The sequence below is a fragment of the Microtus pennsylvanicus genome, chromosome 9, assembly GCF_037038515.1.
Source record: "Microtus pennsylvanicus isolate mMicPen1 chromosome 9, mMicPen1.hap1, whole genome shotgun sequence".
Classification (NCBI taxonomy): Eukaryota; Metazoa; Chordata; class Mammalia; order Rodentia; family Cricetidae; genus Microtus; species Microtus pennsylvanicus.
The window spans coordinates 4231296-4258212 of record NC_134587.1 but is presented as its reverse complement, the minus strand read 5'-3'; the positions used below and the strand labels follow the sequence as shown (position 1 = coordinate 4258212).

The 26917-nt window shown below is 40.2% G+C and overlaps 1 protein-coding gene across 7 annotated transcripts in view; it reads right to left on the bottom strand.

Moving 5' to 3' along the window:
* The window catches only part of Pde1a (phosphodiesterase 1A), a 230855-nt gene that overhangs the window by 31935 nt on the left and 172003 nt on the right, over positions 1-26917 (bottom strand). For all 7 annotated transcript variants that reach the window (XM_075984750.1, XM_075984749.1, XM_075984748.1 and 4 more), the window contains 7 exons: positions 24523-24589; positions 21762-21878; positions 20635-20775; positions 14395-14495; positions 5606-5731; positions 4509-4610; positions 4283-4403 (listed from right to left, as the gene is read on the bottom strand). In XM_075984750.1, the coding sequence (XP_075840865.1) occupies positions 4283-4403; positions 4509-4610; positions 5606-5731; positions 14395-14495; positions 20635-20775; positions 21762-21878; positions 24523-24589 (775 nt within the window). The remainder of the gene's footprint in view (positions 1-4282; positions 4404-4508; positions 4611-5605; positions 5732-14394; positions 14496-20634; positions 20776-21761; positions 21879-24522; positions 24590-26917) is intronic.

Below are 26917 nucleotides of genomic sequence, written 5' to 3'. Positions count from 1 at the left end.
TGCTTCTCAGGACTGTAGATTCTAAATACGACCTTGGTCTCCTCCGGACACTACTCCTCCTGGACAGAGGGTGAACTGAAGCAGCTGACCAGATACACGAAGAGATCTGATTGGAGAAGATGAACTAAGAGCTGGTCTCCTTCACCTTGTCCTCCAAATACATTATGCTTAAAATTTTCTATGTCATTTGTCAGAAAGTAATAGACTTGTTAAATAAATTAACACAAAACTGATTTAGACATTAACACAACCCACACTTCCCCTCACTCTTCCTAATATGAATTCACATGCACAGAGAAGGGGGAGGGAGGAGCTGGAGAGAGGGAGAGGGGGAGAAGAAGAGATGGAGACAATTGTTACCTAAAAGCTCTCAAATCATTCATTAACTGTTTTTCTGATGTTTTATATTTAAATTAATTTTCTAATTTTGCTCAACAGCAATTGAAGAGCCAGGTGTGGTAGCACATGCCTTTAAAGAAAGCACTTGGGGGCTGGAGCAGAACGAATGCCTTAAGTTCAAAGACAGCCTGGGCTATAGAGCAAGTACTAGGCCAGAATGTGCTACAGTGTGAGACCCACATGCAAAAATAATGATGTGGGATTCCCCTTTGTATGTTGTGAATAGGGCAAGGCAGACATTCCAAGCAGAGATAGAGGAGAAAAGAAGATGGAGTCACAGAGACACTATGTCACTGCCGAAGGAGGCAAACGTCCCGGAACCTTACCAGTAAACCATGAGCTTCGTGGTAAAATATAAAATAATAGGAATGAGTTAATTTAAGATGTAAGAGTTAGTTAATACAAAGCCTGAGCTAATAGGCCAAGTGGTGTTTTAATTATAATGTAGTTTCTGTGTGATTATTTTGGGCCTGGGAAGTCGGGAAATGAACAAGCAGCCTCTGCCTACAAAGAAAAGAAAAAAAATCCAAAATAAAATAAGAATGACAGTTGAATTCCACGAGTAGGGGGCTGAGAAGTCAGACTCTGTTCTTCTGCAACCTTGCTTTAATTTCTGCCCTGGCTTTCCTTGATAATGGCTGTAACTGGTAGGGTATAATAAGCTTCTTCCTCCCCAATCTGCTTTTGGTTGGTATTTTTGTCACAATCACAGAAAACACACTACAGAACTCATTAATATGAACTATCTGTTCATTTGTACATACATATATATGCATATATATATATAGTTATTATAGTAAGATACCTTTAATTCTTGTTTTCCTTGTGGTAGTTTTGTATGAATTTAGCTAAATATAATCCTTAATATTTTCGTTTATGCTCTCATAAGTAGCATTCTGTTTTACACTTAATTGTCAAATTGTTCCTTGCTTGTGGAAACAGCTACGATGGATCATACAACCCCCGTGGGTTCTACTGGCTTCTTACAATAAGGGAAGCTTCATTTTATCCAATCTACTCATGATGTTAGGACTTCAAATGAAGCATTTAATAAAAATGGAGTTGATACGCTGATCTTAGCATAATAATATTCTGTGTTTCACTTCAAGGATTGCATTAGTTATGACTCTCTGACCCTTTACTAGGCTAGGCAACATTTTCTAACTACATTTCTGGGAGTTTGGGCGATTAAATTTTGGATTTTGCCAAATGTATTCTGTGAATCTATTGACATGACATTATCATTTTCCCTTTTTATTCTTTTAATATAGTTCAGTGTGATTAAAGAAATGTTCAACATGCAAGCTCAGGCCATGCTATTCTTTTACAATATTATTGAATTTGACTTGCTAATATTTTAAGAGTTTCCCCATCTGGAATCATGACAGATATGGGTTATAATTTCCCTTATTTGAAACGTCTTTGTCAAGTTTTCTGAGAGATAAACTGCCAATTTTCTTCTTCCTCTTTCATGAAAAATTTGAGTAAAACTGACATTATTTCTGCCTTAAAATTCTTGAGAAAATTGATATTTCTCAACTGAATTAAATAATGGAAATTGAAATTAAAGTTAAAAACTAGAACCATTTAATCCTGGGTTTCCATTTTTTTAAGAATTAATTACTTTTATGAGTATGGGTGTTTTGCCTGTATGTATATCTGTGAACTACATGTGTGCCTGGTGCCCACAGAAGCCAGAAAAGGATGTCAGAGTCCCCGGTACTGGAGGTACAGATGTTGTGAGCAGCCAGGTGGATGCTAGGAATTGAACCCAGGTCCATTTCCTCTGAAAGAGCAGCCAGTTCTCCTAACTGTTGACCATCTCACTAGCTCAAATCCTGGATTTTTCTTATGTGGAATTGTATTATAAATTCAATTAAAATATAAGTATATGACTATTCAGACTGTAGCTGTGTTTTGTGTGTAGTTTGCTAATTTATATATTTTTAAAGAATTAGGCAATTTTACTTCTGCCATTAATATCTTTAGCATAAATTGTTCATACTATTTCATACCCTTTAGACATACATACGCTCTACTATAATAACCTGTCTTGCATATATGTTTCTCCATCCTTTTGATCCTGCAAGAAATTTCACTACTTTTTCAGTTTTTCTCTGTTAAATTTGTCTATTGTTGTTAGCCGGGCGGTGGTGGCACACGCCTTTAATCCCAGCACTCAGGAGGCAGAGGCAGGCGGATCTCTGTGAGTTCGAGGCCAGCCCGGTCTACAAGAGCTAGTTCCAGGACAGGCTCCAAAGCTACAGAGAAACCCTGTCTCGAAAAAAACCAAAAAAAAAAATTGTCTATTGTTTCTCTTCGCTCTGCTTCACTGAATTTGGTTTTACATTTACTACCTCCTCCTCAGCTTATTTTAGTTCAATTTTCTTAAATTTCACCTACATTCTTAAGATTAAAAAACAGGTCATATGTTTTATACTTTTGGTCTTTTTAAATAATAAAAATATATAATGTTACAAAATGTCCTCTAGGTACAGTTTTAATTTCGCAGTTCACAGAGTGCCCTGTGTTATGCTTTGACAAGTCTTTTCACCTGTGCAAAGAAATTCACAATTCTGTGGACACTGAAATTCAAAGGAGTTATGGGGTTTATATTCATGATCCAGGAAGGTGGCCTAGAGACCTAGAGACCATAGAGACACCCATGTCAGAGACACTTCCCACCCTTTTCTTAACTGCTTTATCTGGCCATTACTGGATTGCATCCTTTAGGATAAAATTCCAGCTGTCAGGATAGTATAAGCCCTGACTTCTATGGGCTAACAAAACTCTATTACCAACTCTATAAAAGATTATAAGAACTGAATTTGTAACTAGCTAGTCAGAAACCAACATGCCCTCCCCTCCCCCCGGGGCTGAAGTTTGAAGTGGAGCCTGTCTTTGGGAAGACTGAGCGTTTAACTTGTGGAATGTAAGACAACTGAATCATTAGCATCAGTCTAGAGTGTAGCATCCCAACTTTGGTTTTGGTGATGTTAGAACAGGGGCACCACACAGGAGACAACTTGAACATGCCTGCAGCGGAGAGCAGGGCTTGCCTTTTCCAGGCTTGTACTGGTTTCAGTTAGACATGTGTCTGCGCAACCTCATTTTCCTCAGCCTCCTTTGCAGCTGCATGCTGCGTTAGAATTTGAGAGAAGATATACATAGACGGTTGGGTGTCCTCCTTTGCTCTTTCCATTGCTATTTGCTGTCTCCAATCCCAAACTTACCTCATGATAACATAATGATTCTAACCTGTTTCTCTATTCCTTTCTTTCCTTACTGCCACGCTCTCATATCTAAGACATCACTTTCTCTAAAAGACGTTTGGTACTATTTTGGGTGATCTAACATGATGGAGGGAGGTCATTGGTTAAGTAATAAAGAAACTGCTTGGCCCCATAGGTTAAAACATAGGTGGGAGGAGTAAACAGAACAGAATGCTGGGAGGAAGAGGAAGTGAGCTCAGAGACGCCATGCTCCCCTCTTCTGGGCAGACGGGATAGCTCTGCTCTCTGAGGCAGACGCTATCAAGCTCCGGCCCAGGATGGACATAGGCTAGAATCTTCCTGGTAAGTGCACCTCGGTGCTACACACTTTATTAGAAATGGGCTAGTCCAGGTGAGAGAGTTAGCCGAGAAGAGTTTAGATATAATGGGCCAAGCAGTACTTAAAGGTGCCGGGGTGCTGGGGACGCAGCCCCGCCGCTCCTATTACAGCACTAACGTATTTCCCTAAAACAGTATTGAATTCTCCCAAGCATCTTAACTATGTGCCCTGGCTTATTGAAAATATAAGTCAGAAGTGCTGGGTTCTGTTAAAAAAACAAAATCACGTCAAAATTCACAGTTGCTTTTTTCAAACCAGAGAGAGAAGGCACCTGCAGGAAAAACTCCTCCATTAGGGCCATGGTCCACCTGTAATGCAGCTTCCAAGTTTTGGCTGGGTGGCTGATATCAGCTGCATGGAGTATCAGGGACATGGTTTTGGCTTTGTCAATCCTGTCAAACCAAAGACATGTTCAAATTACCAGAATGAAACAATCACCAACTGTTTTCTAAGTCCCAGCCCCCAGACCTTGAACATGACACCAGACAGTAACCTACCCTTCAGGCTGCTGCAAGCTGTTTCTTATGTTTTTAATTTGCTGGAAATGGCCTGACATGTCTGTAGATAACACCATTTCAATCACTAAGTTCCGAAGATCCCTGCAGAGGCATCGAAAGGAGAACGGTTCATTTGACTCCTCCTTACCTTGGAGTGGGACATTTCCACAAATATCTAGAGTCACACTGTAATGATTTCAGCCACTAAGGCTGGTACTTCTAAATTCTAGGGGCCATGCTTGTGTAGACAAGCCCTCAGGCAGAAGTGCCTATTGGCCCCCCAGGGGTGTTAAAGGGCCAGTTACCCATGTGCGACATGGATCACATCATTCATGTATGACTCAGCTAAGCCCTTAAACGCATACGTCATCTGCGTATGAGGTAGCCATGTTAAACCCCTGTGCGCATGCGCTAAGCAACTTTTAAAAGCTGAACATGCCATCTCCCCCCCACTCCCCCGTCTCTCTCTCTCTCTCTGTCTCCTCTCTCTCTGTCTCTCTCTCTCTGTCTCTCTCTGTCTCTCTCTGTCTCTGTCTCTCTCTCTCTGTCTCTCTCTCTCTCTGTCTCTCTCTCTCTCTGTCTCTCTCTCTGTCTCTCTCTGTCTCTCTCTCTCTCTCTGTCTCTCTCTCTCTGTCTCTCTCTCTCTGTCTCTCTCTCTCTGTCTCTCTCTGTCTCTCTCTCTCTCTCTGTCTCTCTCTCTCTCTGTCTCTCTGTCTCTGTCTCTCTCCCTCCCTCCCTCCCTCCCTCCCTCCCTCCCTCTCTCTCTCTCTCTCTCTCTCTCTCTCCAGGTAATTTCACACACTATTTTTTCTAAAATTTCCGAACACAGAGCCGTGACCTTATCAACACCATCATACTCACAAAAGCTAGACACTATCTTAATCATTGACACTTAGGGTTTGATAATAACCACACCACTTAATATGTTCCCTAAAAATGAGTTGTTTTCCATTTTCAGGCCACAGTATTTCTTGCCAACTCATAATTGCTATTGCTAAGTCTTGGGGGTTTTATTCCACCTGTTTTCCTCACTTTACTAACAACTTAAAAACGTTGTCCTTGGGGTTCAACACCCTTGGGTTTCCTCTGACACTCACCTCCAGTCATCCTTCGATAAATTTACAAAGATGTTCATTTCCTCCTCTTGCATAAGCCGATAGGCCGCACTCACGTGGTGATTCTCAAGCACTGAGCGATCATTGTACAGAATGGCAACGTCTGACCTGGGAATCGAGAGCAAACATCCAGAGAATGTCTTCAGACTCTGAGATTTTCATACTTAATAGTCAAATTTAAGTCATTGGTTAAAATCTTATTACTGAACGCAGAAAATCATGCTAAGCTACCTTTTTTTAAAAAAAAAAACTATGTGTTTTAAACTGCATTTTTTTATTTGTGGAGAGGACACCTGAACTGTCCTTCCCCTGTAAGCAGACTGATGACCACCTTAATTGTCACCATAGAACCTTCATCCAGTAACTGATGGAAGCAGATGCAGTGATGCTCAGCTAAGCACTGGGCCGAGCTCCTGGAGTCCAGTTGTAGAGGAGGAGGAGCGATAAGATGAGCAAAGTGGTCAAGACCATGACGGGAGAACCCAGAGAAACAGCTGACCTGAGCAAGAGGGAGCTCACCAACTCCAGAATGACAGCTGGGGTTTCTGCCTATGACCAAAGTAGGCCTTCTGAATGTAGGTGACAGTTGTGTCTCTTTTAGGCTCTTCATTGTTGTCTGAGATTATGAATTGTAGGTTGGTTTTTTTATTTATATCTAAAAGACACTTATGAGTGAGTTCATATGATATTTGTCTTTCTGGGTCTAGGTTACTTCACTCAATATGATATTTTCTAGATCCATCCATATGCCTGCAAATTTCAAGATGTCATTATTTTTTTCCACTGTGTAGTACTCCATTGTACAAATGTACCACATTTTTCTTATCCATTCTTCAGTTGAGGGGCATTTAGGTTGTTTCCAGGTTCTGAAGATGACAAACAATGCTGCTATGAACATAGTTGAGCACATGTCCTTGTGGTATGATTTAGCATCCTTTGGGAATATACCCAAAATTGGTATTCCAATTTAGTTACAAATGGAAAATGGAAGAGAAATGTGTAGTTTTGCTACATTGTGACCTTTTGAAACAATGCATTGTGCAGTGGCTAGAATGATTACTATTATATATTCATTCATATACTTAACATTTTTGTAAAATACTTGAAGTCTACTCTTGGTCATTTTTCACAATGTAATACATTGCAGTGCATGGTAGCCCCTGTGTTATCTAATTCTCCATGTTAGCTTGTTCCTCTCATCCTGGCGAGACTGTAAGTCTCTGCACCAACATCTCCTAACCGTTCCCCTCAGCATCCAGTGACTACCACTCGACTCTAGGAAATATTCTTTATCAAGTTGAGGACATTGTCAACTCTTTCTAGTTTATTGAATTTGGACCATAAATGGAAACTGGATTTTGTCAAATATTTTTCTGGATATCTTGGCAAGGTACCATTTCTTCTTTAGATTATGGATTTAATTTCAGGTGTTGAATCAGAGATAGCATGCATACCTGGGATAACTGGTCACGATGCTAATTTTCCCTTTAATTATCATAGTTTAAATATCTATATGCCCTTTCCTTTCCATTTAAAGTGCTAATATCTGTAATATAATCTAAATAGCAAAGAGAAAAACTTTAGCTCATTCTTATTCAGTCAGTAAATGACTAGCCTCTTTTTGCACCATTTCAAGTAGTTAATTAAATCTTCATTCATTTGACCCCAATTTACTTTGGGTAGGGGATATAAAGAGTGTGATGGAAATCTCTTTCTCCCACACATTTCTGTGATTAAATTGAATATTGCAGATGCACTTGCTGCAAATTAAAATGGAGAAAGTTGTTTTCAACACATGTTTATAGCAGACATTTTACTCTTAAGCTGTTGCATTCATCAAGAGGTATTTACTTCTCACCTGCCTATACACTCCAAACTAATAAAAACACTTCACAGTGCCTGGAGAGACTTGACATTCTAGCCTAATGGACCAGTTGCAAATGTTCTCAGTTCTGTAAAGTGGAGTCTTGGCTTCTTCATTCTCTCCTCCTAGAATGCCCGATATGGACTGGAAGCAGAAACCTTGTTGCAGCATCTTCAGTTGGTGGGTCAGCCACACAGGCTGGCACAGCAGACACAAGCAGCAGTGATAAGAGGAAGAGAAAGGGAAAGCCCACAGCACCCCTGCTACTCCGGCTCCTAGAACCCAGCATCTCCTGCATCCCCTTTTCTTCCTAAGATGTATTTAATATGCGTGTCGGTTGGTATCAGGTCAGTGTGACATACGCTAGACTAATTGCAAAGAAGGACTTTCAAGTGGGAAATAATTCCATAATGCTGGCCTGTGGGCAAACCCATGGGCAATTTCCTTAATAAATGATTGGCCCAGGGGGGCTCGGTCCTTGGTGGGTGGTGCCAGACCTGAGTGTGGTCCTGAGTTGTATAAGAAAGCAGGCTGAGCAAGCTAGTAAGCAGCGTCCTCCATGGCTACCTCTGCTTCAGTTCCTGCCTCCAGGTTCCTACTCTGAGTGCCTGCTCCAACTTTCCTCGATGAAATGGTGCAAGCTGAGAGCTGTAGGCTGAGAGAACCCGTTTCCTTCCCAAGCTGTTTCTGATCATAGTGTTTTAGCACTATTATAGAAAGCCTACTAAGACACCGTGGTAAGAAACTGTGTTGCACGAAATGGACTGTCTCTGGCTTTTTGATGGAACAAGTTCTAGTTACAACCTGGCCCTCACCTGTTACTGAATGTTTCCTGATGAGCAGGTAAGAACAAAACAAAGAACCGATGTTGTCACTAAAACAATACAAAAAGATGGGTAACTGTGGAAGATGATTTGCTTCCCTGCAGTAACCATTTGCTATGTGGACCATAGAATCATGTTGTCTGCATTATACGGACATAATAGTTTTAAAGGAAGAAACAAAAAAAAATCTGACATCCCTTGTAAGCAGTGTGTTCAAGAGTATTATCTAATAATCTGACAGATAAATCAAGCCTTTTGTTAACTAGGCATACGTGAACTGGTCTATCAGTCACTAGATCAAATCACACGCTTTTAGGCAGCCTGCATTATCATAAGTTACAACTGTGGGGGAAGTGTGTGTGTGTGTGTGTGTGTGTGCGCGCGTGCATGCGCGCATGTGCATCTTGCTAACATTATACAACTTCTAGCAATCTCACAACCCAAAACTCACTTAACTATCAATCATAGTTCAACACAAAGGAAGGTCACGTGTAATCTGCACTTAAGGGATAATTGAATGAATATTAACTGAACAAAATACCACATGTATTTCCAGAAGTTTGCTGATTATAGGAAAAACTATGATTTTCCAATAATCTCAGTTATATCATGTGGACCCTGATATATCTATAGCAGGACTTTTAAGGTTACTATATAATGTGACAATGAATATCACTTCCTCTCTGAGAAACAAGCAAAAGCATGTTTTTGAACCAGATTTAGCATAGCAAAATATGTTCGGCTTCGTATCATAAATCCAAAAAGCTCTCTGAGAGTACAGCATGGTCTTAATATTTGATGGTCTTTTACTGCTAAGAAAAGAACAAGACTCTAAGCAACATGTCGTATCCATGGTAACATGTCGCTTAGCATTTGCTATTCACAAAGGGAAAATTAATTCCATTTATTTACACTTTCAAGGATTTTGTGCGTTATAATAGCTTTAGGGAACTCAAATCAGCCTTGCCCTGTGTTTTAAATCATTCTCAGCCGTTTTGTTTATACGGTAAATGTCTCCATATTAGAAAAGCCCTCCAAATCCAAATAGAATGAACACTATAAAGCAAAACAGAATTAATGTTATTGGTGACATTTGACCTTGTTTCCCTTTTGGCAAGGAGAAGGTAATACCGTGAACTTAAAATGTTATACTGTTGCATAATTTTGTCATTGAAATAATGTTTTACTAGAACTTTCAAGTTCATGTAGAATGACATCATTAAATAATTGATGCTGGTAGACAATTTATTAAGAAAAGCAGTAAAATAGAAGACTACACTCATCTTTATTATTTGCTATAAATGAGTAAAACCCTAATGCCTCCTGTCATCGTCACCCTTTCCTTCTCCCTTCCCTACGTGGCCTCCTTCTCTCCCTCACCTACTTCCTTTGATTCCCCTCCTCTTCTAAACCCAACACTTAAGTAAGATAGACTTCTTCATCCTGATGTGGATGATGAGTGGAAAGGAAACTACATGGGATGTCCTGATGCAGCACAGGAAAAACCAGCTTGGTCTTCACTACTCAGAGCAGGAAGGGCAAGCCTTGTTCTCTGGATACAGGGCACTTGTTTCTTCAACAACCCCTGGAACTGTTTGCCCATGCAAATCCCAGCTCTGTAAAGACCTCTCTCTATAGAACAGCTCCTTATTATGGATTCTACAGGTACAAAGCGTCCTCAATAAGCAACCTTAATACGGACGCTCTTCTTCTCCTTTGACTCATAACAGAATAAAAGGAAAAGTGTTCTCCCTGTGCTGCAAAAGAAGTTAATAACATGCCTGCTTTATAAACCAGATTCCAAGGTTCCCCTTTTACCCTGTTTCTACATCATTCTTGGGGACATGAGTCCAAAGATAGACATAATGTCGTCATCAAATTTTCACTGAGTTTCCAATTTTTCTGTTGATCAATTTCCATTCTACTTGGGCCAACCCTATGTCTGTCCCTTGTGCTAGTCACAAACTGATTCTGCCCCTCTTCTCAACTCCTCAATCTTAGTATTGCCATCCACCACCTGTGTGTATTTTCATAGGTCGCTTCGTCCCAGTGACCTTAACTTTTCTTAATATACCATGGAATGTAAACCAGATGACCTATAAGTTGAACTTCAGTCATCTTAGGCAGCCATTATGTTTTACATTACCTAATGTTGTAATAAACTGTACCTATTCCCCAATAATGCCTTATATATGAAATATTAATTATTAAAATATTTCTGTTAAAAACCTAAATGAACCAACCACATAAAAAGTAGCACATTTATGTCATGACAGCTCTGTTTATAAGTGCTAAAATTTAGCAGGCCAAAATTCTTCTGGTCCCACCAATTGTGGTCGGACCATACAGTGCATTCAGATATCAAGAATGAAAATGAGTTATCAAGACACCAGAAAACATGGAGGGACTTTTAACATATGCTGCTCAATGGGACAAAAACAAGCCTAGGGTACATACCGTCTACTTTTAAGATGACATGACATTTTGGAAAAGGCAAAACTAGCCCAATCTTTAAAAGATGTGTGTTCCCAATGGTAAAACAAGAAGAGAAATAAACAAAAAATATGGGATGTTCAAGTCACTAAACCTACAGTGGGGTACATTAAACATTTATGAAAATCCATAGAAATTATAATCAAAGTCTGTACTCTAAAATAAAGTAAGAACTTAAATTAGTAGCGTATTAATATAGCTTATTAAGCGTAATTAGAACTTCATAACAAGGCAAAGCATCTGCCTTGGTTCTGATTGCCAGGCAAATCTGTAGGGCAGCTGAGCTAAGCGTCCAGAAGCTTTGTGACCCATGATCAGCTTTTCTATACATCTAAAATTGCTCTAAAAATGGTTTATCAAAACAAAACAAGCAAACCGAAATAACCAAGTGTGACCACGTGGAAAGAGGGATACTGGGGAATGGACAGGGTTAAGTTGGGACGTGGGTCAAGGTAGTTGGGGAAAGTAAGGGAAGAAGGGTCAGGTAAAACTATATGTGAAAAGGCTATATAGAAAGCTGATACTTAATGAACTAATTGGAAATAAAATAGAATTTGAATAGAGGTACCGCTGTGGGTACATAAAGCTGTTTCCAGAAGTTATGTTATTAAATGAAATTCAAGCAGAGAGTACCTTCAAAAGAGGTGTAAACAGGGAGTTTTATACAATCCCCTGCCCCACCCCCTAAAAATCAGGCCATTGCCTCCACTGTTGGTGTCCCACCAAAACTAGATGGTAAGAATGTATTGCTTAAGTAAGACAGCATGCACTCTAGTCTCAGACACAGACTTAAAGTCAGAGCTGGCTGGGCTGCTTCCTCACTAGAAGGATATCCTTCATAGTGCCACAGGATGCCATGCTTGTTGCTGGAGGACTCTTACCAATGGTCTCTCTCGGCTATTGATCCGGTAGACACATTACCAATCAGATATGCAAGACGTGCCCATCGGTGTAATATGGCTTGTGTTTTATCGAGATAATAAACTGCTTCCTGATTGGATTTGTGGTCCACTGTCTCAGGAGGAAATTCATGCTTAATACTATAAACCTGATCAAAAGCCCATGACTGAGGAGGAGGTCACAGGACTGAGTAGGGAAGCTACTAGCATAGCTTTTGCTTAAGGAGCACAATAGGCCCGTTAGCTTGCCTTCTAAATAAGTAACACAAATAATAAAAATCCAGAGACAGATATTGGTGTTCAACCTGAAGATCAGAAAAGCAAAAACATCCAAGCCACTAGAGAAAAAGCTCTTACCTCTCTGAAATCTTCCGATTTAAAGGCATCGAGTTCCTGTCTCATCCTACCTTATATTCCTCTCTAGTGCTGGGATGCACTAGCTGCATGCACCATCTTCACCCGCCCTCTGGCTAACAAGTGTGGCTGCTGGGATTGAAGGTGTGTGCCACCACTGCCTGGCCTGTGTGGCTGCTTTGCACTGGCCTTCAGGCAAGCTTTATTTATTAAAATAAAAATGAAATATTACTACATAAACAACTTTGTTCCTGTCCATAGGTTATCATTGCTGTCAGCTTTGGTAAGAAAGGCTTTTATGTAGTGGGAAGTCGTTCCTACAGAGATACACAATGGACCACAGCTATGAGAGTAACCATTGAATGCTCATCCACAAAGGGACCAGGTATATCACAACTAAGTGGAATATCTATATCACCCTCATAGGTGATGATGTCAGAGAACATCGTCCAGAAGAAGGAATAGAGGGATATAAGAACTGGAAGCAAAGGAGTGGCGTGTTAAACTGCCCTCTGGCCATGATATGAACATTGCATGTTAAACACTCAGCACTGTGACAGCCTACACAAGAGTCTCACAAGACTGGGCCTGTCAATACCTTAACACCATGTCGTGGGAGAGGCTCATTGGGCCTCACTCCTGCCTATGGCTTTATGCACAGTTAGTTTTTGATAGACTAGAAAGAGACATTTTACTCAGATGTACTCATTGGTAAAGTCCTCGCTCCTCTAAAAAACTTTTCAATCAAGTTCCTGCATGAAGTGTACTGAAACTCATTGCGTCACAGACACATACACAAAAGGAGATAAAGTCGAAGTGGTGCTTAATGGGAGGAGCAAAGACATTGAGAAGGGTGGGAGGCACATAAGAGAAGGGGAAAATTTAGCTAAAAGCATTATACGCATTTATGAACGTATCATAATGAAAAGAATTATTATCCATGATTAACATATGCCGATAAAGCATTTTTTATTTGTCTGCTTTTGTTATGTTTTATTTCAGTACAGAGTTTCTCTGTGTAGCCCTGGTTGTCTTGGAACTCACTCTGTAGACCAGGCTAGCCTTGAACTCAGAGGTCCCCTTGCCATTGGTCCTGAGAGCCAGTGCTAGGATTAAAGGCCTGCACCACCACCACCACCTGGCGCCAATAAAGCATAAAAAACGAGTCTTAGCATTCTCTCAACAGAGAAGTTCTATGTTTTCCCAGAGAGATGCAGGTGTATTTCCCCATTAAGCAATCATGGCTGATTAAACACAGAAATGTTGGGATTTCACAGATAGAAAGTGAGTTGCACCCTGATTTGTCCTGAACTAAATTCTACCTCTGGGGCATTGAAATCTTTGTTTAACCATAAAGAGTTTAGGGTACCTTCCTTTTATAGACTGAGTTCTGCACTTCAACCCCGCTGGATTCATATATTGAAGCTCTGCTCCCAGGTGTGGCTGTATTTGATATAGATGGGGATAAATGAGGTAAAATGATGCTCTGAAAGTGGGAGACCACGTCTCGGATGAACGGTGCCCTCATCTGAGGAGGAAGGAGCACCAGACAAGCACACGCAGGGAGAAAAGACACAAGGAGGTTGCTGTCCACAAGCCAGGGGTGGGGGCTAGAAGAAAACAAGCCACTGACACCTTAATCTTCGACTTCCAGCCTCCAGAACTGTAAGAAAGGAATTGTTTGTTGCTTAACCCATCCATTCAGTGTTTATTATAGGAACCTTAGGAGGATATTATAATACATGTCCACTCTAGTACTTTGGTTTGAGTAAGTGTCATTATAACCATTATTAAAGCATCTTATTTTTCAATTTTATTGAGCACTTCACACTGCCCTGGAATGAGATTTCTTCACTCCCCTGATTTCTTAAGAAACAAACTTGTCTACCGTCTAATCTACAATTACATAAAACATTGCCGGAGACAATCCATTATGTGAGGTGTCTCAGTGGATAAATGTCTGACATATGAGACTGCTCAGGCTGAGCCTTGGCAGAGAGAACTTGTCTGATAGACACCTAAGTATTTTAACCTGTTAAATACTCAGGCAAAACATGTGGGTTTTCAAAAACAGGAGCAGATTGATTGAAGTTGTCAAGTCTTAAGAATTATTGCTAAAAGTTATTAAACCGATTCTTAGTAAAATCTGCTTGTTCTAAACATCTCTTAAGAATAAATAAAACACATAAGATAAATGAATAGGCATATATTCATAGTTCATGGCAATGGGTTTTATAAAGACAGGTAGGTACTTGGACCATGGCCACCTTCTATGCCCTCTCTTTTTTGAGAAAAATAAATTTGAACTTGTTGAAGTTAAGACTTCATGGCACTTACCGCGTCTGAATGTGGAAGTTGTTTGTTGTTCCTGTGTGCTCGAAATCATGAATGGCAGCTGCAAAAACCATGGCTAAAATTTCCAGTTCCGTGAACCAGTGCTAGCAAAAGAAGGAAACATGCCGTCACGCTCAGCATCCTCACCATCGTTTCTTTTTATGGGAAAGTCTTCAGTGTGCTCAGAGTGCCCAACCACATAAAATAATGCTGCCTTTCATATGTTTTCCATTTTCCCTCAATTAGCTATGAATAATCAATGCTTCGGGAAACCAATGATCATTTTGTGCTTCATAAGCTCAAAATCTAAAATTCAAAATATGATCGCCCATGCTTCTTAAAAAGGGAGCCATTTTTCCACCATCCGAAAGGTTGACTCCAAAAGGATTTTAAAATAACAATTTTACTAGTTTGGGATTTATGACATAAATTATAATACAGTCGTCTTTTAATGTAGAGCTCACCTTCACTAAAATGTATATTTAGATAATCATTTAAAAACCCATGAAAACAAATTTTCATTTAAAATTGGAAGAACTTATTCTTTCCAAGAGCGAAACTGATTTAATTTTTAGATTTAAGGATGTGGAAAAGTTTATAAGAATTTGCCAAATTTTGTATTCATAGCACATATATAACCATTCAGGGAAACTTGATAATAACAAAGAAAAGAATAACTGTTTTCATGTAAAACCCAGGTCCACCTTTTTCATATACATTATCCTTTCTTTTATCAGCTGTCTGGTACTATGCCTACTGCTATAGCTTATAGAATAATTCAATGTATTGTTCATCACTCACATTCTGTATAGCGCACAACAACACATATGGCAAATATAAATAAAACAGAATTAAATTTACTGCCCCATTGCAGTAGGTATATTTCACATGTTCATTGATCAGACTGGGCAAGTGATTTCACTTGCCACTGAACAAGACTATCAGCAAATGTTCTTTTGGATAGTCCTGCAAGAAGATAGGACTTGCATTAGGAAAAGGGGTTCTAAAGTGAGATGTTTGCTCTTGGACATCTTTCAAGCCTATGAAACACATAGCTTACCCCACACATCTGAACATGCACATAAACATACATCACATACATTGACACACACACATGTCTGCTGCATTTGACGGTCTGATAAGATGAGGTTGAGAAGAGGATGAAGACTATAAAACCAACTGACGGTCTGCTTGGATTACAATGATGAAACTGGATTTCCTATAAAAGTCAGGCAGGCGCCACTGAAGCCACTGAAGCCAGGGAGTCAGCAACGGTGGGCTCTCAGAGCTCGCTGAGCTGCGTTCCTCTCATAGAACCGACTGCAGAATGGTGCATGCCAGGTAATAACGCCTGCAACATTGAAGGTCATTGGTTTTGTGTAAGAGGGAGGTGGTGGGAGCAAGGGAAGAGAGCACATGATAGTTCTGTGTGAGTCTCTCCTTGTCACCGGGCACGTGAGATGTTTACCGTCTGAGCCACAGATTCCGTTAAAATGGAATTAACAGGTCTTCCTCTGTGGGCTTCCAAAGTTGGGTAAATTCATGGGTTGTTCCTATCAAAGTCTTGTCCAATAGCCAAATACAGAGCAAGCGGCACTTTACTACAGTTAGGACTTTATACTGCAAAGCTTTAAATCTGGAAGATGACAACCGGGATGCCATGGTGACTGCCTTTGAAATACTGAAGCCCTGCCTGCAGGCGAGGCCTCTCAGAGCCTAAGGGACTTAGTATAACTAGGTGTTTCGTGCATGTAAAAACTCATTTGAGAGCCACTAAAAGGAAGAAAATGACCTTATTAATAGCCTGTGTTACAGACTAAGCTGGGACTGAGCCTCCAGCGTTCCCTCTGAGACCATAGAGCTAGACACAATGAAGTGAGTAGAAATGAAATTAAAACAGTTGTGACCCCAGAGATTCATTGTTTTGTTAAAGAAACATGTTTGTGAGAGAAGAGAAACCTATCATCTTCAAGTATCTCTTGATTGTATATTTATAGATTTAACTGGTTGGGGAGAAAAAGCAACATCTAATATCTACTTTGATAATATCAGATATAAGTCTGCGAAGTAAATTTGGAGATGGAATTTAATCATAGACTAGCTCATAATTATTTTAAATTATTATCATCCTAGCTATAAAAATTGATTTTAAATGTATTTCCTGGTTTAATCTCTGCTTGCCATGAAGAGGCATTTCTCCATGAATGTACTTACTTATTACTATGCTCTGGCCTTACTGATCACATTTATAGGAGAAATTAATTTGGGAATGTAGACATTCTCACATTCAATTGAAAAATATCTAATATCTTTTCTGTCTTGGTAAAAGAATTTTGCAGTGACTGCCGGCTCCTTCATGGTTGATTCACTTATGACTGGTGGTGAATGTGTTTATAGCTAAGGAAACATCTACATATTATAGCTTCACTTATGGCTGGTGGTGAATGTGTTTCTATCTAAGGAAACATCTACGTTTGTAGATTTCTAAAATAACTCTTGGGGACATACGAAATCAGATCATATTGTGTTTCTCATCAAAGAACAGAACTGACCAAAACTGGGGCTCTGCTGGTTCCTGGTGGGCAGAAATCCAAGGTTAAAACGAGAGCCATGATCAATGTAGATTCTGCATTTCCTCTAAGCTGCAGACGGCACGCGCCCTAGAGGGCTCAGGTCAACATCTTCTCAAGTGGGCAGTGCCCAGGCTATATCAGAAGGAAGTGTTGACCTTCCTAAGAGCTTACACATCAGTGATAGACGGCATGGAGCTAGCACTGTTGTTAAATGGGCCCTTGAGATGATTCCATTATTTTTATGCTTGTTCTATATTCCTCTCAGTAGATAAATATTTGTATCTTTATGTTAGCAGATAGCAAAGCTCAGTCCTATGGAACTGGATCAGCATGAAGGAGGTTAAGCAGAGACAAGAATTGGGATTTAAAAAAAAAAAAGATTGAATTTTCTTTTTTCTGTGAAACATGGTAACTTTCATGATTCAAGACATCTGCCCATGTTCCAAGCTTTCCAAAGCAGAACTGACTATCTTGAGTGGATATCTAAATGGGTAAAAGCTAGTAGAACTCCAGAGGCTGTGCTCATATTTGAATTGCTGTGTATGTATGTACATGTGTGTGATAAAGCATGTGTTCAGGTAGGCAAGAATTTCACATCAGAAATTGGTTCTGAAGAGTGCTTTAATGGAATATAATAACTATTTTAGCCTAAAGTGTTGGGATTGGGCACTTTTTGTCTCCATCTTTTCTTAATAAACACGAGTAGTTTGCAATAATTTAACACAGAAAGGTATTTATTACATTATGAAAGCTAATGAGCCTTGTATTAAGAGCTGTTTATTTCAGGTACTACACAAGGTGCTTCATAACGAAACTGAATGGTTCTTCTTTAGCATCCTGTGACTGTCAGTATTATTAATTCTGTTTTAGTGACAAGGACACCAAAACAGAAAGGTAGCATTTACAAGTGGCAGATAATGTTTTCAATGCTGGCGGCCGCCTCCTCCCTTTGACACAGTATTGTCAGGGAAGCCATTACCACAGAACATGGATTTCCTGCCACATTTTCGGTAGATTGATCAGAGAAAAATGGAGTCATCCCAAAGTGTAGAAGTTGGTGTCTGGGCAGTCAGTGGGATGCAAATTCCAGAGGAAAGAGCACAAGTCACCAGAGATCATCAGAGAGAATGAATGAGACCAGCCACCAAGTGTGAAAATGCTCTGGGTAAAGCCCTAGAATGACCTTGTATTTAAAGTTGGAGGTAGCTTGGCATCACTCCATAGAGCTGACTCTTTAGCAAGTGGAATTTCTGTAATTCTCTGTCCCTGTGGCAGGGGTTACAATTTAATCGAGGGACAAAGGAGAGAGAAGGAGGCACAGCAGCTGTGCCAGCATCCCTCTCTGCTTCTCTCCGTGCTGTCCGGACCCAGGACTTCCCTCTGACCATAAAACCCAGGAAGCTTCATCACAATCCCTTTCAGGCTTGGCTCCTCAGCACACCTTGCAAGTGACAGATGCATTAGCCACCTGACAGCGCTGGCCTGGAGCTGGAGTGTTCTCTAAATGTCACTCTGATAGGACTATCTCAAAATAGCAGGGAATCAACTCAATGCTAAAAGGAATGAGTGACCCAGTGTTTTCCATACCAAATTTTAAGGGTGAAAGAAAGACTCAGAGATACAGCTGGTATTTTTTGTGATGCGTTTTTGTTTTAAAGACAGAAATGTTCATTTGTATGAAAATTAGCATTCACCTAGCACCGCGGAAGAAGGCTTATTACAACTACTTTCCCAAACCTGTCAAGGTGACAGTGTGCTCTCATTTTGACAAAATTCTCAGCACATTCAGAAATTCATTTCACCTGCAAAAATTTTATTCCATTGTAAAATTCATTCTCTCTTTTGCTTTAATTAAATGATTTTTCTGGATTTCACTTGAGACTAAATTAGGTTTACCAGTAGACTAATTTTGTAATGGTCCAACTAACTGATATTTTGCTGAAGAAAGGATTGAAATTGGAAGCCAGGTGACATGCCAATGTTGTTAAAAGAAGTTACATTCACATTTGTGGCTTTCTCTAGAGTGACTCAGACCTGCGCTAATGGCTTCATTTTCTTGGTGTCCTGCAAGAGGGCAGGATGTGGGCTCAGATTTCCCAGGCTTCAGGAGAATAGGAAAGGACATGAGATGCACTCAGCACATCTTCCCTGTACGTCTGCAGGTAAAGTCACACAACAGATTTCAATTTCTCTGCTTGCCCACTAATGTGATAGCTCACGTCTTTTCAGTGTAACCTTTGGACTTGAAATTCTCAGGATAAAAGAGGAGATGCTTATTGCAGTCCTTGTAGTAAACAAAAGAAAATAACAAAATGTGTTTGCACTGTAAAAATATTGTAAGATAATGAAATTCTGCCCGCCACATTGCTTACTTTTTCAGTTTCCTCTGTGATGGAATTAGAGGGACAGAGGCATTGCATCTTCACTCCCGCTTCAGAAACCCAACCACTTTCCACTTAGAGTGTGGTTTAAATGAATTTCTCTTCTCTGTTGTTTTCAGTTAACTTTTTAAGTCAGGAGAGAGGGGATGTCAGACGTTTGGAAAAAAAAAAAAGTCAGCTCACGCTGGAGTCAGGGCAGAGGCATTAGAAATCAAAAAGCAAGCGAAGAACCCTAAATCAATGAATACCACAGGACACTGCTGCTCAGGAGGCCCTGTGTCTGTGCTGACAGACTAAAAGTCAAGTGGAGAACCCTAATCTATGAACCCTAAGTCAGTGGACACCACAGAAGGACACTTACTGCTCAGGAGCCTTTGTATCCATGATGATAAGGCCATGAATACTAAAGCAAGTAAAAGCATAGCATTCCAGAAAAAACTGAGACAATGCCGCCTCATTAAACCAAAAGATTTTGGGGAAACTTAGGTGCTGCATAGGGACACAACTAGAAAGAAAAACAAAGAACCCCCAAAATACTTCTTTTAAAACAGTTTTTGAAGTGACTGCTTTGTCATAGAGTGGGTATTTCTCCAGGGTAATGAAAATTGAAGATGTCCTTTAAGATGTCCCCTAAGTCCCCAACTGAGCTTCCAGTCACCAGTCATATCAACAACCAGTCTCAAGGGTGACATCGTAGACTACAAGACAGGAACCCCCTCAGATGTCTCCAGTCATTGTTGCTAGCAGGCCGCAATCAGTCAGCAGTAATAATCAAGCCACTGTGGGAAAGCAGTTTCAAAATCTATTTTTAAATTTCCAAAAGTCCAAACAAAAAAGAATGCTCTACAGTTCAAATTTTAGAAAACTAATACAGCAAATATATTTTAATTGACCTTTAAGCATGTTTTCTTCTACAGAATTAAAGTATTTTCTGAAAAATGTATAACTAATTTGTAAAATCTCAGTGATTATTACATGTATGTTAGTTATGCTACTCTACAAATATTCGTTCACAGCATTAGAGACAAAAATAATGCAAGAGAATGGAGTTTTGTTTCTATGCCAACACACCTCATTTATAAAGGCTTTCTTACCATGATACCTGTATGAAGCATGTATAAAGGCTTTCTTACCATGATACCTGTATGAAGCATGTATAAAGGCTTTCTTACCATGATACCTGTATGAAGCATGTGTAAAGGCGTTCTTACCATGATACCTGTATGAAGCATGTATAAAGGCGTTCTTACCATGATACCTGTATGAAGCATGTATAAAGGCGTTCTTACCATGATACCTGTATGAAGCATGATGTAATGTACAGTTTGAGTGACATCAGCTGCATGAACCAAATTATGATATGGATTCTTGTGCTTGCTGTAACCAACTTCTAAAGCTTCTGCGAAAGCAATTAGGCAAGGAACGGGAATCTGTGGAAAGTAATATTCATGATTATATTTTTGTTTGAATTGTTATGCTACACAAACTTGAGCACAGGGTTCAGAAATGGAGTGAATTAATGGGTCAAATTTGGGCAGTAATTTCAAGTTCAGTGAAAGTTGTCTTAAAAAAACCACATCATTGATATATTGGACTGCAATATGAAAGACTAACACAAATTAAATAGCTCCGAATTTTCATATTTTCCACAGGCAAGAAAAAAAAAACTAGTTCTTAAAAACATGAAACTCCCCAGTATAAACCGCAAGGTCTAGTTTTCCTAACTGTCGGAGAAAACTGGTGGCTCCGCAGTTCCTTCCGTCCCTTCTGGTGCCACGAGCCCTGAGCTAGCGGAAGATAGGACCTCAGATTTCTCAGAAGTGGGAGGAAGCGGAGCAGAGAAAAATGTAGAGCTCAATAAAAATCAATAAAAAAATTATTGCTTAGACGCTTCTAGGTGAAAATAAGGGGAAGACGCATCTTTTCAGTCTAAGGAAAGCTCCCAATAAGTTAGATGTGGTGATGGAATACTGAGATCCCAGAGACACCATGGTGAATCAATAAGACTGTGTGTTCGAGACTAGCCTGTGCAACATGGCAAATTCAAAGCTACCCTAGGCTGCATAGAAAGACCATTCCTCAAAATAAAGAAAGAATGGGTTCTTTGTGTAGTATCAGAGCCCTGGAAACAAAAGATGAAAACGAACCCTGGAACCTATTACACTTCTTCAAGATATATATTGTTTCTGTCCTGATAGGATTCTGGAAGAATCCAGGGAGTGTCTGTTGGGATAAACTTTCCGGGTCTCATGGTGCTCGCAAGTGTGCAGGGAGTGGTGGTTTCAGCAGAGGGTGAGCACAGACCCTCAACCTGTGACTTGCTAAATCAATCTAAAGCCACTGGCTCAGGGTTTTGGGCTGCCGTTCTTATTCAAATAACCAGTTCTCTGAGCGTCTCGCAGTTGAAGTTCCTGACCTTGAAGCGGTTGATAAGGTCGTATCTGGTAAACAGTTCATAAATCATAAACTTCAGACTATGCTCGCCGCTCGCTTCATTTAAGGCAAATACGTCAAAAGACCATTTATCAACATCCTGTAGAAGAAGAGTCAATATTTTAGATGACAACAGCGTAATCACACTGCTTCTCATGGAAAATTATTTAACAAATTAAGCACTGAACATACAACGGGTAACCCTGCAGTGGAACGTGTCAGACTGCATGCTGCTGGAGTCTGATATGTCAGGGCTGCAGGGGGGAGGCTGACATGGATAATATAACACCATGGCTCTTCCTCAATACCAGGGTTATGAAGCTGATGTAATAAACTTGGGAACAGTCTAATGCAGCCTTTGCCTTTGCTCTCTCGGACTTCCTGCCATAAATCATTACCTAGACCTGCTCCATTTTAAGGCAGGAGAGCTGGTGTTTGGGTGATGTCAACTGAGGGATGAAGAGAAAATAGTTCTGGTCTCCATTGCCATTCAGCCACACACTTCTTTGCTTGACATTTTAGCATAAAGAGTCAGTAATTTGGCTATTATCTGTCTTCTTTTGGGACTTAAATTCTCGAAAGAAGTAAAGCTTTAGCCTTCCTCGCCTAACCTAGGCTCACTCACTCAGATTCCTCCAGCGACAGTAAGAACAAGGGGTAGATCATTTGACTGAGGAAGGGGTCAGTAATTTTGCTATTTCATACATTTTTGGGGGCACATAGATAGGTTTATAGGGGAACAGGAAACACCACGTAGGTATCCCCTCTGTGGCACTGGGAGCAGTAAGTAGGGCTAACTAGGCCACCAAGATTACTACATGGTTTTGCTGCAGAAAACCTAAATGAGTACATTATTCTGATCTAAAGTAGAACCTGGATGTCAGGAAAGAATGCCTGGTGATGACATGCAATCTCTCTCTCTCTCTCTCTCTCTCTCTCTCTCTCTCTCTCTCTCTCTCTCTCTCCTCTCTCTCTCTCTCTCTCTCTCTCCTCTCTCTCTCTCTCTCTCTCCTCTCTCTCCTCTCCTCTCTCTCTCTCTCTCTCTCTCTCTCTCTCTCTCTCTCTCACACACACACACACACACACACACACACACACACACACACACGCATACACGCGCGTGAGTTAGTAGAGTGAGTATAGGATAGTGTGCGAACAATTTAAAGGAATGGTTAATTTTGTATGTGTGGACTCTATGCAGGGCTTTTAGCCTTTCTATGAGCATTGCTTTGGAAAGTGGCTTCATATGCTGTGAGATGCTGAAACTAAATCAAATCGGACATCTGATGCAGGCTCTGAAAATGTGTCCTGTGAAAGATGATAGTGAAGCCTTCGAATGATAGTTTAAAATGCTTTGATGCTTATGTGTGGGGCTCTTCCAGGTTTTCCCATGCATCTGGAGGTCAGAGGACATCTCTGCTTTGTGGAGTAGGTTCTCTCCTTCCATCTTTAAGTGGGTCCTGGGGAGTGAATTCAGGTCACCAGACTTTTGGGGCAAACTCCTTTACCCACTGGATCATCTTGCCAGCCTTTTTGAATCATTTAGAATCATGCACCAATTAAGTCTTTGTTTACTTGCATGCAACTGTTAAATTCCTCCCAGTTGACTCCAATATGATGCCTAAGCACCCACTTTTATCTCTTTAGGAATTAGAAACCTAAAATTCTTGATAGAAAGAGTTTTAGTATTACTAAAGCTCAAAAAAAGACAATAAATCTTTTATCAAATTCCAAAGTTAACAAGGAGTTGGTTCAGACCTTCAAGGCTTCTGTTAGAGGCCAGTTAAGGGTCCCCTTGAGAAAATGGGGGCGGGGCTTGCAGACAAAGGTGATTGACACTTTTCACCTGCCACAGACATTTAGTGCCCATGCCGTCAGACTGGCCTGGGGGATTTTCAGAAAACACATTCACAATAATGCTCTTTGCTCAGTAACGTTTACTCCCTCAACCTTACACTTCACGCAGTTTTAATCAACTGCATTTCACAAAATATTGTGTTCATATACCAAACTATTTTAGTTGGCCTTTATGCATCCCCCAGTTTTTTTTGTATGTAGTTGAAGCATAAGAGGGATGGCAAAAATCTTTCAGCCTACAAGACTTTCCTGCAGGTCAAACAACTTGAGTGAGGTCCACCTGTGTAAAGAGGGGACGAGCGAGGCAGCAGCTTCCTCGGGCAAATTCTCACGTCCAGTCATTCCCTACACACACAATGCTGCAATCACACATGGGGCATGGGTGGGACAGACAGTCCCAAGAGAAGCCAGGCACAAGATGAAAAAAAATTGGTTTTTGTTGGTTAGTTTCTTTATCAATTTTATAATTTCTCGGACTTAAGATCTTGAATAATTTTCTTCTTTGTGCTTTGTTACACACACAGTGAAATGCCTCTTTAAAACATAAGGTAAGCATAAGAAGATGCGTATATTCTCAAAATAATGCCACCTCCAAGTGCAGTTCAGGAGCCGAGTAAGTAAAGCCTGGAGGAACAGTTCATACATGCCCATGACTGTGAAAGGCTGTTGACAGGCACTGACTGTAGCATAAGTCAGTCAGATGCTGTGACTAGGCTGAGTCAAGGCTTGGGCTGCTTTACATTTAACAAAATACTTAAAAGAACGTTTGCATTGTAATATGTGGACTGCAGCAAAGACCTGCTCTCTCTCATTCTCCTCCCAGGCACTTGAGGGAAAAGAAATGTCTGTGATTACTTTACAAAGGAAAGCAAGTGAAATTGCTTCACCTTGAGTGTCAATATGACGGCTGCAGGATATGACAGCCCAACCATGTGGTAGTTCTTCCTGTACATCCTAGGAAAGAGGGGGAAATTGAGCCGTTAGCATTCCTTCGCTCAACACCTTCAGCTGTGTTTCTCAAAAACCAAGGAAAGACAACTCTAGATTTCTTCGCCTTGTACCCCCACTGTGACAAAGGTGATAATAACAGCCATGGTTTCTCTGGGTGATGGGGCATGGGGTGGGTATGGCTTTATCTACTCATAGGAACTCTGAGAAGTGATCTTGGTTTCGAGGAAAGGGCAGCTATCCCTGAGTGTCATGCCATGACCAGCTCGACTGTATGTTCCATGTACAATGACACTCTTCACAGGTCAGCCCATCTGCGACAGCAGAACATTCCTCTCTGGTGACCATTTGAATACCAACGTTTTTAGACCAGAGGCTGAGTACCCTGAACATGAGATTCATTTATTTATATTTGTTTATTTCTGAATGGTTACTATCAGAGGGAAATGGCACCACCAGAATTTACACAGCTCTTTGTTAAGGATATCATAAAAGGTTATATTGACAAAAATAAGTCAAGACTGATCAAATTGCTGTCCAAAATGATTTAAGAAAGATTATTCTGAGAAAATATTCTCTCAGGTTCCATAATAATATCAACAGCAGTATATCCTGACTTATTTGTAACTTGTTTGTTTCTGGTAGGGTAGGAAACTGTCTAATAATCAAAATTTAATATCAGGTAGCATCTAGTGAAGAAGGCTCTAACACAGATTAAAGCAACTGGACTCTATCAGGAATGTGAATAATTTGTGACTATTCCCCAATGTACTGGAAAGACATAAACTGTCTCTTACTTTATATATTCAATTGGCACACAAGAAACTGTATTGCTTAGACTATATTGCTGTGATGTCCCCCTTGTAAGGAAAACACTATAATTTGATTAAATATGATAGAAGTGGTCAATATTAGTTAGTACAGGGAAAGCTGGGTGATGGTGGCATGTGCCTTTAATCCTGGAACTCAGGAGGCAGAAGCAGGTAGATCTCTGAGTTGAGACCAACCTGGCATACAAAGGGAGTTCCTGGACAGCAAAGGCCATACAGAGAAAAAAAAGAAGAAGAAAAAGAAGAAGAAGAAAAAGAAGAAGAAGAAGAAGAAGAAGAAGAAGAAGAAGAAGAAGAAGAAGAAGAAGAAGAAGAAGAAGAGAGAAGAGAAGGAGAAGAAAAGGAAGGAAGGAAACAGGTGGAAAATATTCTACCATCTTTTAAAAATAAAAATTGCTGAGGACACGTCAAAGTATTTTTGAATCTGTGGTCTATGAATTAAAAATCCAGAAAACACAATTTGAAAAATAATAGTAAAAAAAACAAGTAATTTGTTGTGATTTCCTTTTAAATAATGACTTCATGGAGCTCAGAAATGAATTGAGTTTAATTTCTCAAAAGGGAGCCCCCTCCTGCACCCTGCTTCAGCACAGAAACTCGACTCTTCACTTTTTCCTGTTTTAATTTCGAGTTCTCTTCCAGTCTCGGAGGGATTTTCAGATGGTGATCAGTCCAGCAGCAGACTTCTTTACTAAACCCTTCAGGAGGATTTCCAAGAAAACGGCTTTTATTAATTACCCCCTGGAGCTAAGTATAATACTCCAGCCCTGTAAAGCAAGGAAGGTACTTACAAGGGTTGAGAGAGTGCTGACTGTTCCTTGTGGATTCTGAGGAAAGTCTTTATCCACCTATCTTTCCTATGACTGTCATGCAGAAAACAGCAATGGGTTGAGAAGGAGCAATGATCAGGGAAATGATCAACACAATAAGGACCCTTAAAGCATTAAATAGTATCATATCAGTGTGATTTCCTGGCACGGTAGGGAAGGGGGCTGGGAAGGATAGAGAACCCAGCATTGAATCCTTGGTTAGCTGCTTGGTAGCTACGTGGCATTTGGAAAAGTCTTTAATACTTCATTTTTAAAAGGAGAATCCCAAGCTTTCTGTGAAGACTAAAGAAATAAATGCTGGGTAAAATCTAGCACTGAGGTTCTTTGACTTGGAAATTGGCTTTGAATCTGAGCATTATTTACACTATGGAATGAAAAGAGGCAAGCAATTTTAAAAAATTTCCGAAAAAATTTTTTTTAAAAGTTCTGTATTATGTTAGCCTTCCTGTCCTATCATCAGGGGTAGAAATACAAAATTAAAAATTTTATATTAGAGCAAATAAAAAGGAAAAGCAACACATCTGCTCCAGAAATGCGAGGGATTGCAGACATCTTCATCAATGGCCTTTCGTCTCATTAAACAAGTCGTGTGCCATGCATGCAGGAAAAAGACTAAGGAGTTTCCTGGAATCCAACAGGTGGTACAGTCCAAGTGAAACTCTAAGGGATTACTT